The following is a 13,022-nucleotide window of genomic DNA, read 5'->3' on the forward strand; positions in this document are numbered from 1 at the left end:
CTGTGCTTCTTGCATCTGTTGTAAAACTGACACAGCTTTTCATATGATGTGACAGGTGAGACCTGAGCGTGGGAACCGGCCCTGGTAGGGTTCACGTCTAAAAGCCTTTCAGTGGGGCTGAATTTCAAAGACGAGTATTGCATTTACTCGAGAATCCTTGTCTAATGTTAAAATGTGTTTAATCAAACTTTCAGCTCTGAGAAAGGGTCGAAATCTTCACGGCACTATCGTTTATCATGGTAGACTAACTACCCGGCATAGCCTGCACTTACTGCCCAGTATAAACTTTGAATAGCATGGAACCGTCATCACTTCATTTGCTTTAAAACAATATTTAGAAACATCTAGAAACCTTAAACACACGTACACATCCAGTATCCCATTCAAACAAAATCTAAAGTAATTATTACATTTAGGCTTTAAATAGCTAACTTAGCAAAGCACCAGTTTACCGGAAGTGTTTTACAGAACAACAAAGGGACACATGGCAAACATGAAACACAGATACAGTAGACACAGGCAGACACAGACCTTCAGCCTGCATTCTTTCCAGGAGCCAGCAGGGGGCGACCTCACTGCTTTCAAAAGGGGCCCAGATTTCTTACTTCTGTATAATAAACGACCCCCGGCTTCAAGAAAAGACACTCCTGATAAGGTCATGATCTCAGTCTTAATGAATACAACAGGATGTCTGCTTTGTAAATAATAATCACAAATGTCAGAGCAGGGTTAGGCTGGGACTAGCTTGTGACTGACAAGTATGAGTGTGCAGAGTCACTCCTCACTCCATCTTCACAACCAGTTTCAAAAGGCCATCGCAGCACAAACATGCTGAGCTCAGTACTTTGAAACAGGACACAGTCATCAGTCCCACTGGGATCGATGACTGTGTCCATCTTTTCTATACAGTCTGCAGGGTCGCTGAATAACTTACTTGTTACTCAGAGTAGCAATTAACTTAGTTCCTTTGCTCAGAGAACCGAGTGAAAGGCACAATAATCACAGTGCAGCTTAGTGTCAGCTGTTTCTAACAGGTGAACAAGTCAGTATCTTTAAACGTTTCCTATTATTCCCAGGTTTATGAGAAATCAGATGACCTGCAGGTAGCAAGCAGTCAGTAACATTAGAACATAAGGAGTGCTCTCAGAAGACTGATCTTTAAAACAGCGTGTGAGACGTACAGTTCAATACAATCATAATGGATTTATATAGCGCTTTTCCAGGAACCCAAAGTGCTTTACAATGCCACTGTGCATTCACTCTCACATTCACACTGGTGGAGGCAGCTACAGGTGTAGCCTCAGCTGCCCTGACAGAGGTGAGGCTGCCATATCGCGCCACCGGCCCCTCTGGCCATCACCAGTAGGCGGTAGGGTAAAGTGTCTTGCCCAAGGACACAACGACCAGGACAGAGAGCCCGGGGATCGAACCGGCGACCTTCCGTTACAGATGTGATTACTATGTTGTCTCTTGCTTTTATATTTTCCTCTCCAATACAAGCTGCAATACAAGGATGCATTACACACAGACGGTTATACGAGTACTTTTTCTGTCATAAAGGAATCAAAAGTTCTAATTTCACTGAAAATAAAGCAGTTTCACATCTTTTAGATCCATTTTTAGTTTCCCAAGTTCTCATAACGTCAACTAAGAGTCGCAAAGAGAGAATCGAAAATTTGATTCATACTTCTGAAATCAGTCTTCCACAGCACGGAGGCGGCTCTAACTGGGTCACAGGCATATTGAGATGAAAAACTGTTCCTGGCCTTGTCGTAAACCACGGTTTAATTTTCATTATGTTTGGGAAAGACAGAATATATAGAAGATATAGCCACAGTGTTACATGGTTAGATAGCTATAGCTCTGGGTTCATGTGAAATATTTGCTGAGCTGATGCTGGTTCTTGTGTTTGGTCGGTGTGTGGAGCTCTCGTGTCTTCCCTGTGTTCCTCTTCCAGTTTTATAACATTTCATTATCCACAGTGGACACACTCAGAACAGTCAAAGCTGATCACACTGCAGCTCATCCAAAAGGTAATCACAGATATCACCTCATTCACTCACCAGATCACGGACTCACCACATAGCAAGGCATATTATTATTATTATTATTATTATTATTATTATTGTTATTGTTATTATTGTTATTATTATTATTATTATTATTATTATTATTATTATTATTATTATTGTTATTGTTATTATTGTTATTATTATTATTATTATTATCATCATCATCATCATCATCAGATAATTATATTTTACATTCTCTATGAGACTCTAAAAGAACTTTACTGAGTTCTGTAAACAGGGCTGATTGGTATTTAATGGAAACCTATAAAAACATGGGTCTCACCTAAAAACGTTTCTGTACAGTAATTTAGAATTTCTCTCTCTCATTGCAGACATCTATTTAAAAAGTAAAGCAACTCAATAATGCTGATGGGTGGAAGTCTAAAACACTCTTTGGCACACTCAGTAGATAAAGACAGAGCAACAACCAGCCTGAGCCCTGGAACTGGCTCCATCAGAGTCACAGCTTCATTTAAGGAAAACAAATAGTACAATTAACAGCTATCCTCTTCAGGCTTGTTGTGCACCAGTGCACCACTCCCAGCACTCCTGCAACATCACCCAACAGCATTTCATCGAATGTTTCATCACACGCTGCTACTCTCTTTTATTCAGTTGCACAATACTGTCAAGAATCACCTGCACTGATAGTTAAGTTATTTATTTTTCAGGATATAGTTATATTGTTACTTTATTAGAGTTATTTGATATTATATTTGTATTACTGTATATTACTGTTACTACTATTCTTATTGTATATGTTGTATATCTTTTTCCTGTGCTCCTCTGTCTCTCCTGCTGCATTGAGCATGTGTACGACAAAAATTCCCTCGGGATAAATAAAGTTCTTCTTATCTTATCTTATCTTATCTTATCTTATCTTATCTTATCTTACATTTAAGCAGTTCTGCACTTTTGCATTTGGTGCAAACTGTTCTAAATCGCTCATGTGCAATCATGCAAACATATCACGGTGCAAAAAGAGCAAATATTATATCCTGTAAGTATAACTATAGCAGCAGGAATCAAAGACAAGAGGGGAGAAAGCAACTGCATACTTTGAGCTATTACATTGGTGAAAATGAACACAAGATTTAAAGCTGTGGAGAGCTGAAGGCAGAGAGGCTTGGGTACGCTTCTTTGTTTGGAACCAGTCGTCCGTTAGTCGTTAACGAACTCTACAAATTCAAAAACACTGAAACAAAACAGTCACATGTCTTAGGATGGAAGGGCAGGGATAGACCCATTGGCATCAGTTTTCTACTTACCTCTCAAAGCACTTAAAACAAGCTACATTACCTCCACTCTCACACCCATGATCAATTTAAACTCTCCAACAGCAACACTGTACTCTGGATTCATATTGCTGTCATGATAAGCAGAGCATCACCATATCACTCAAATATGTGTTTAAGATAAAACAGAAAGTAAAGTGATGGAGAAGTTTATAATCTTATGTAAAGTAGTAGAAATATATGCATGCCAGTCGAGATGCTGCAAAGTGCAAGTGTGGAGCTTCAAGCAGTGTCTCTCAGTTTTGGGCCTGAGGAGCGCTGCAGCTTTGACGGGAGGACGTCTGTTTATTATTTATATCACTGAGACGTTTGTGCATTTAACGAAAAACTGGATAAATGGAACCAAATGGGATTTTGCAGCTGTTAAACTGCTTTCGATAGTTTTGCATTTGCTTCGTGTTACAATTGCTGCATCAACACAATCTACTGAAGCTGAGCACAGAGCTGCCAATATAGATCATTACTCTCGTCTACGCGGTGTAAAGTAGGAACATCAGATGAGCACGTGCTTTTGCAACTTTGGCCTTTTTAAAGACGCTTTGCAGAACTAAACAGTGAAACCATCTCCTTTCAATAGCTTTTTGCACATGCAGGGGCTGACGGCTTCTCATTACATGCATGCGCTTCATAGTAAACCATCCTGAAACAATGACAGCAGCAGAAATAAACCACCATTTTCCGGGTGACTGTAGTGCTGACTGTAACTTCAGTCAGCTTTGTCAAAAACGGGGTTTAACCCCACAGAGTGTTTCCAGGCAAAACACAGATGTGACGTCAGGACACCGAATGTCACAACATCAGCACTTTCACAGTGAACTATCTGAAAATGCACTTGCAAAATTAGCTGTTTTCCACTGTTTGCACCTTATCGTTGCATATTAGGTGCAGCAGGCCTGAGAGGAATGCATAAATGAAACTACGAAAATGATTGTTATATTCCAGAGAGAAATAGCAAATCAGCGATAATGTTAAAATACAACATGTGGGGAACTTGTGGGTGCTGATTGCATCATGCGCTGCATTATGCTGCAAGCAGGACTTGAATGCTGTTTTAAAAGTCCTTTAAAAGCTTTACAGGAACAAATGTGACAAATTAGTGACACAGTTTGCTTTTGCCTTGAAAGTAGTCAGAGTTATTACGTTTTGGAGTTGATCTCTGCAAGCTACTTCAATCACAGGTTAAAAACGTAAACTTAAACATATACTTGTGCTAACCTGGACTAGACTAAGCTGTTATTTTGGAGCTGAATGGACCCGCCTAAGTAGAGAACAACGTTTGTCTGTGTTTTTGCAGAAAACCATCCTGCTGTGATGAGGCAACACAGTTTTGGAAAACAAAAACAGTTTCTACTGTACATCCCACTCACAGCTTTGTGTAGTCACTCTACTCCCCTACAAAGCTCAGTGTTCTGCTGTTTAGTTTAGTTAGCCTGCCTTGTTTTGTTTTTGTTTGTCTAAAAGCATATAAAGATGAATTAACCTCTTGATGCCACCAGTTCACGAGCGACTCCCCGGGGTTTGGTTTTTCAGACACTACACAATGGTCCATCTGAGGTGAAGCCCAGTAAGTTTTGATCCTCCGGTTTTGTTGTTTCAAACAGGAGATAATTGTATAAAAAGAAGTTAAACTACAACTAAAGACAATAAGACTATGTGCATGTAAAATATCAAATATTCAGCAAGAATACACAAGTATTCAGGAATATTCATTAACTTGGGAAGAGTCATGGACAGAAAATCATGTTAGCAATGGCTCAGTGAAAAACAACAGTGGGTTTGTTTTTATGCTTTACAGATTTTGCACTGTTATCTAAAACTTGGAAGGAAAATTCAACAGTCACAGGAATTCAAACTAAATATTCACCCAGCAAAAGTTTCCACACGAACAAGTCATTTGTGCACGTTAGTTTCCACCCAAGATTCACCTGCCAAAGCCTCAATCAGCGACTGTGCCTCAGAGACGCGCTCACACGCTTCATGTAAAATCAACAAAACTCTAAAAACAATCAGATTTTGGAATTAGACACAAAAGCTTCAGTGAACAGAGCATTTAGTGTATATTTGAATAAAGCACTGAATCACTGAATTTTGCTGTATGAGCATATGCAAAGGATCTTAAATTATTCACAGAGTTGAAAGAGATGTAAAAATTCCCGAGCCAGCAGGTGTTACTTTGTTTTCAGTAGCTGTTCTGGAACATTCTTACGCTCTTCACATCCTTTAAAGAACATAAACAGCATCATGTTTATTTTTTCTGTCTTATTAATATTGAAGTTTTCTTGAGAATTTAATTGACTGCTGTCATCTTTTACCATGATTTCCTTTCTTTGTTTTTTCATGTTTTGAGCAGCTTCTTCTGTTTTCTTCAGACAGAGGATGCTGCTATTAAACTAGTTCATTAAAATCATAGAAAAATGAAATTCATGTTTTTCTCAGTGTTCCAGCAGAACCACAACCACGTTGCCATCTCTCTTACCGGCAAAACCTCGTCATCATTTCCTGTGCTGCTGCACAGTTTCCATGACAGCACCGTAAGGAAATATAAAGATGAGTTTCACTCATTTTCATGTATTTCTGTCAAATTTGCTCAGTGTGAGTGATCGCCAGCTTAAGGATCATTTTAAGTGCCTGTGGCTTTCTGTGTAGCAGTGTAGGATGTTCCTGACTCACTGTATGATGGGATGGATTGTGTTGACAGCTCTTAGCTTCTGCCTGCCTGTGTGGAGCGGTGAGTATAAACAGCCTTTTACTGATGATTTTTGTAACACTTTAAAAAACATTATTTTTAAGTTCATTACGAACAAGAAAAGCGAATGAGACTGGAATCAGATTAAACAGCACTACAGATAAAGACAATGGTGCCACAGTCATGCAAAACCATTGAAGCTTTGTGTTCTGTGGGGCACATTGAAGAACCTGAGGGCAGTTCTGACAGGATTCGTTGGGACACCAAACATATGTTAACTAGCTGCTGGACCATGTACCACAGTGACTACATTTCCACATGAGCAGACATATAAAGCAGCTTGGAAGCTTTAATGGTGGAGCTGTGTAGACACACTTTGCTCCTACATGAGCAAGTTTAAGACTTACTGTTGACTTAAAACGTAAAACTGGTGCCAAGCCCAGCATCAGTGACGTGAAACATGTAAGGTTTTCAGGTGTCAGGTGGTATTTTCTGTATTTAAAAGAAGTCATCATTTCAGACGCGATACATGGAAAATATTAAATACATGTGAAGACTGCTGAAACCTTTAGTTTGCAGGATGTAATCACAGAACGGGCATTCATTTGACAGGTGGAGTGACCCTTGGATCCAGACGTTTTGCCACCAGAATGACAAAACTGATCATAAAGTGAATCTTCAGCAATATTTCTTTTTGATAGATAGTTCAGCTGTCCTTAGCTGAACCGTTTTGCTGCTGTGGCTCTGAAGTTTACTGCTCCTTGTGGATTCAGCTAACTGTATTATAAGGCATTGTAATGTGGTTTTAGCTTTTAAAGTGCTAGCCAGGAAAGGAGCCAAGCAAATTTAATGTATTCCAATTAATTTTCAACAAGCACATCATGAATCGTCGTGTGATGAAAAACATAAAAGAGTCATGGAATTTCTAATGTAGGATTAAACAATTCAGGTATATTAAATGTCACTGTTCAGCAGGCCTTCAGTAGGTCGGTGCTGAATTTAACTATCAGCTCGATAGACATTCAAACACAGAGTAACAGGAGGGGGTAAAGTAACATGACGCATGTTGAGTTTGTCAATGCCAAACTTCTGAGAATCTCTGAAAGGACTCGGCTTGGAGGAAAACCAATGAAACAACAATTCAAATTTGATAACTTTTGAACTGGAGGAGTCAGACGGCCTTTCCAAACACTCATCCTCACCTCAGCTCTCAGAAAGAAGAGCATCGTGTCTTAGCTCCTGTGAGGTTTTCCAAAGGTTGTGTCCTGTCTGTTTAATCCATACAAAGCTTACAAAACCCAGAATTTGCTCCCATAATTTTATTATTTCCTTGTGCTAGCTCATTTGTCGTTATATGAAAAGATTTATATATACGTTTCTTTCTTTGAGTGCTCCATTGGAACTGGACTCTGATATGTAAATGGTTTTAGCTGATAGTAATGTATTTGCTTCTTCATTGCTACTACTAATAGTCACTTATACCTTTTCTCACGCCAGCTACGAAAGTGACCCAGCCCTACAGAGTGGTCAGCACCAATGGTGTGGCACAGATTCAGTGTGTTATTCATCCACAAAGCCTGAAATACCCATACCCTGAGGAGGCCAGAGTCACTGTGCTGAAGGGCCTCCATGGCCACCAAGAAATCTGCTTCTCCATCCTTAACTTCACGGACCAGAGAGAGACACGTATGGAGCAAAAAGAACAGGTAATTATTGTTTTTGTGCTTTTTTGCCTGTTAAGGTTGAGTTTTCTTCAGGAATCTGCCACTGCGACCTGCTAGTGACACAAGATAACACTTTATGCTTAAAAACTCAGGTGGTCGAGCAGGTCACCTACTAATTGGAAGGTTGGTGGTTCCACCTCCTTCTGTTCCAGTCAGCATGCCAAATATCGTTGGGCGAGGTACTAAACCCCACGTTGCCCTCCGATGCATCCACTGGTGTGTGAATGTTAGAAAGCAGAGAAAACAGTGCTCGTGGGAATGAAGTTATGAAAGTGCTTTCAGTGCTCAGAGTGGAAAAGCGCTATATAAACATATTTATATCATGGCTCACAACTGAAGAAGCCCACTTTCACTACACCCTTAATTTACCCTCAGTTACCAAACGAAGGTGGTTCATGTGCTCAGCAAACTGCATGCATGAGACGTCTTTAGTGAACAAGGTGTCAGACATTAAGAATCCAGATCCCGTCCTACAAATGTATATTTCTTCCTCCATAAATATTCTTTTTCTTCATTATACATTAAACTGAAGATTGCACTCTTACAAATGGCACAAACATTAGACTGAAATACAAAATACAAAGTGTGAAACTTGTGCACGGAGTGTTGAGGTACAATGATGTCCTGCACATTTCAGGTGGAGTGCACTGCTGAGACCACACATGACACTGTGGAGGTGACACTCTCTGGACTGAATGCCACTGACACAGATATGTATCGCTGTGAAATACAGATCTTCTACCCACCACCGTACCTGCGGCTTATTGGCAATGGCACACTCATTCATGTCCTCGGTGAGGCGACCGCACTGCCATGTTTATCCACAGAGCTGAAATTTTGAGTGCACATCACTTTTTCAGTCTTACGTTTCCTGTTCTGCGTTCACAGACAGCTCCAGCTGCCCCGTGCAGGAAACTCAGAGGCAAAGTCAGCACCAGGGTGAAGAAGAGGGAGATGATGATAACACGGCACCTGTCAGTGTTCCTGTGGTTGTCCTGGTGATCGCAATCATTTGTGTCTTAATCATCATCATCTACTTCCAGGTCAGAACATTATTCATTTATTTTGTCTTTATCGGGAATTTGATTAGTATTTATTTCTAATTAGTAGTATCACAGCAACCTGACTCCAACACAATGAACTGTTTCTGATGCAAAGAGTGTGACTCTGTGGTGTGAATCATCAGTCATTGGCTAACTGCCTTACAGAAGGTAACTGGTTCTAATTTTTCACGTGGAATATTACAGTTTCACTTATGAAAGAGCAAACACGAGGCACTGAACCATGACGCTGCACGGGTTGTTTAAAAAGCAGTAAAGCAGTTTTGTGTTTTCTTTTAGCCTCGAGGCATTTATCAGCTGCGAGCCACTGATGTTTCGCTCCTCGTCCAGAGCAGTTTCAGAGACATGGAAACGTTTTTCTACCATGCTATTTAGGAAAATCACTTCCTGTGTGCTCGGGCACCCCATGGGGTGTTCTGCCCTCTGCACAAACAAAATTGATGTTTCTAAAATTGTTTCTAGCATGTTTTAAAATTTCAGCCAAAGCTACAAATTATTGTGGCTGTGCAGGATCAGGAAACTCAGCAAACGGCCTGTATTTATATAGCGCTTTACTAGTCCCTAAGGACCCCAAAGCACTTTACACAACCAGTCATTCACCCATTCACACACACATTCACACACTGGTGATGGCAGCTACATTGTAGCCACAGCCACCCTGGGGCGCACTGACAGAGGCGAGGCTGCCGGACACTGGCGCCACTCTGACCACCACCAGCAGGCAAACACGGGGTTAGCATCTTGCCCAAGGACATTTGGCATGCAGCCAGGAGGCAGCCGGGGATCGAACCACCGACCTTCTGATTAGTGGCTGACCTGCTCTGCCACCTGAGCTGCAGCCAGTGTTGCATGCTGCATCCTCCACCTGCCGTCCCAGCTCAGCTGCCTGGTTTCCAGAAAGTAGTTCTCTTGTTGATACTGTAACAACTGTAAAGAGAACTCTTTCACTTTGTAGGGTTTTTTCTCCACTTTGACAGCCTTACAGCAACCTTGCAGAAACCTTTCTTGACCTCAGTTTGCCCCACTTATTTCTTTCCAATCACTTCTCAGTGTTTTAGCCTGTTTATCGGTTAAGGCATAAAGTAGTAGTATATTTATGCACATATTCATGGTTAACAGTCCAAGAGTACTAATGGCATGAAAGTCTTAGTGGTGTAAAGGATTATTCAAGATCAACAAGAGAAACACAATATGTCAGGCTGACAGAAATCTTTATCCTTCAAAGGTCAAATCTTTCCATAAGCCTCTCGTGTCACAGACAAATCATGTGACCTTTTCCTTCCACGTAGCTGTCAGGCTCTGCTGCATACTATCCATCGAAAGCAATGATAATTATTCACTCCATTAACATCTGCATGCTTTCCATTTTCAGACTGTCCAATGTGAACGGGGGAGGAGAGAAATGCTGAGGCCGTGGCCTGGCACACTTCATAAGGTGGACGGAGCTTCAGGTCCATGTGAAAACATCGTGTGTAACATGTGAACGCTGATGGTGGAGCTATCGTGTGCAGGGCAGATTTTTCTTTGGCTCAGAAGCGTTAGAATAATATTATTGCTTCTACCTAGTGAGCGGGGTGGGGATGATCATTTTCACCTCTTTGACGACTGATGAAAAACACCAAAATAACATTTTACTTTTTAAGTGAAAAAATAATGTTTACATTCTTGTAAACTCAAATGATGGTAAAAAGCTGTAGCTTTAATTTTCCATTGAGTTTAGATGTAAAATCACTTGTATTGTGCACAGCTTAAATGCAACTTAAAATGCAATGCTTGGGATAATTAAAAGAGTACAATGATAGCTGTCTTTTACTGCAACTATTGTTATTGTTGTAATGCAAAGCAAATGTTCATGTATTCATGTTGGATGTTAACACAAAATAAAGTTTTTTGACTTTAAATTGTACTTTTGTTATTTGAAAAATATAAATATGTGTTGTTGCAACAGGAGACATTTTTGGAAAACACTTTTTAATAGTTTTCAGGACTTTTCTAAAAGTCCTTTAAATCAGAATAAGCCTCGTTGTGTACAAACAGGCTATTTCTTTGCTCTTATGTCAAATAACAGAGAAGCCAACAGATAAATACTGACAAGAGGATGTCCACATGGCACAGACAATAACGACACATATAGCATATTTATCATGTGTCTCACTGCATAAACTATGGCTCATCAAAGGTGTTGGAGCCCTGCTTACTGACCTGTTGTTGTTCCTACAGGAGAATGGGAGGCAGAGCCTTCGGCGTTCAGGCTCCTTTTCCCTGGAACCAGCTCCCAGTTTGGGTTTGGGAGACAGACACCTTCTTTACTTTTAAGGTTAGGCTTCAAGCTTTTTTTGATACATCTTAAAGTTAGGGCTTGATCAGCTGACTTAGTATGCATCATATGTATGATATATGGAGCTTTTTCCACTCATCTCTTTTCATAAAAGAATCCACAATAGCATCTAAAGAACTCCAGGCCTCACCTGCCTCGGTTAAGGTCAGTGGTCATGATTCAACTGTAATAAAGAGGCTAACAAGGTAAAAATGGATCCGAGGTGAAAACAGCTTACATGTGCAGCAGGGGTGGCAGGTGGGGGCATGTAAGATGCAGTGGAAATGAAATGGTTGACTGATCAGTCTCATCAGTCAGCAGTGTTCCCCAGGAACGTCCTCTCTCCCCTTTTCTGTGTATACAGTATATTGTCTGAATCATTGCAGAGCCATGGCTTCTTTTAAGATCACTTAAGTGTTTTCTTACTGCAGTAAAACTGCCTCTTTTAGTTCATTTCATTTCATTTTATTTATATAGCGTCAGCATCTAGTGACGGCCAAATGAAGCCGTCTGAAGCACTGAAGCTTGTGTTAGTGTTGTGTTCTGTTAGTCCTCTTTGGTGCCATCTTGTGGCCAAAAGCAAAAGTTGCGTGAAGAGCAGCTTGCATCTACAACTTGAAATGACAGCTTCTGTTTAATATCATAAAAACAACACATAAGGTTATTCTATTTATTTTTTATACAGCAGAACATCCTCTCTTTCTTGCTCGCTCCATGTCTCTCAGTATATCCCACATGGGTTTACGATCTCTCACACAAAATCACCGCAACACAGCACAAATCCCACTAAAGATTCACTTCTGTATAAACCACTGAATCAGATACTGCAGCAGCAGCAGCTTCGGACGTCACTGATCACTTGACAGCCCAACCAAGCCTGGATACACTGGGATGAAGACTGAAATATTGTTTGTCTGCTGCTGGTTCTCAAAATTATTGGTTCATAAAAACTGCATGTATAAAGTAAGTAAAAGGTTTGCTGTTTTTTTCCCTTATGCTGGGCTCACACTCTGCGATTTTTGGCCCATTTTGAGACGATTTTTGAGTCGTGCGACCGTTTTGGCGATCGGCCCGATTTTGGCCTTCATCGTGCGTCGTGCATCGTGTAGTATACGTGGGGTAACGAGACGCGATTGACACCTCACGACCAGCTCCCGATCATCAATCGCTTGGTCGTGAGGGTGTCACCGCAGTTTGTCACACTGCGCACGCGCAAACACAAATGTCAGCGAAAAAGACGGAGCAGCACGGCTGTGCAGCGTGTGATCTGGACACAAGCGATGGAGGCACAACTTGTAGAACTTTGGAAAGCTCATCCGAGCCTTTTCGATGTGGCCTCAGAAATTATCACGACACAACAACCGTGAAAATAGTTGGATCGACACTGCTGCTCAATCACAGCTGCCTGGTCATGTTTTTCATTAGCAATTTAGCAAAGTTGATGGTGGTGGTGTGTCTGTGTGAGTGAAAGACAGAGAGAGCGAGCGACAGATTTTCTGTTATAACCTTCATGTTATGGAGGCACAGTGTGAGCACTCAGGTCGCATCAGAGCATCGGGCCGTATAGTGTGAGACCTGCATCGTGACCTACCAACTTCTAACCCCTGCGAGTCAATTGTGCAGTTTGAGCAGGAGCTGAATAACGTGACTGAAAAAATCGCACAGTGTCTGCCCAGCATTAAACGTGGTCTTAAAATCCTTGGGGGCCTGTCATGGTCGCAGCTGAACAGAGCAGCCAAAAGAACAACAACAACAATGAAAATGAAACTTTTTGAAATAAAGGAGACTCTCTCAGTTTTGTCTCAACATCAAATGAAATGTGCAAAGCATATTTATTTCCTGCTGAAGCTACAAGCCCAGAACCTTT

The 13,022-nt window shown here is 41.0% G+C and overlaps 1 protein-coding gene across 1 annotated transcript; it reads left to right on the forward strand.

The window, feature by feature from the left end:
* The first annotated feature begins 5,967 nt into the window (after nt 1–5,967).
* Nucleotides 5,968–10,694, forward strand: cd28 (CD28 molecule). Its single transcript, XM_004573384.3, has 5 exons — nt 5,968–6,095; nt 7,551–7,759; nt 8,415–8,571; nt 8,666–8,820; nt 10,211–10,694. Exons 1-5 carry the CDS (start codon nt 6,023–6,025, stop codon nt 10,319–10,321), a joined length of 705 nt encoding a protein of 234 aa, XP_004573441.2. The 5' UTR covers nt 5,968–6,022; the 3' UTR covers nt 10,322–10,694.
* The last annotated feature ends 2,328 nt before the right edge of the window (nt 10,695–13,022 follow it).

This window comes from Maylandia zebra, linkage group LG16, assembly GCF_041146795.1.
Source record: "Maylandia zebra isolate NMK-2024a linkage group LG16, Mzebra_GT3a, whole genome shotgun sequence".
In the NCBI taxonomy this organism is placed as follows: domain Eukaryota; kingdom Metazoa; phylum Chordata; class Actinopteri; order Cichliformes; family Cichlidae; genus Maylandia; species Maylandia zebra.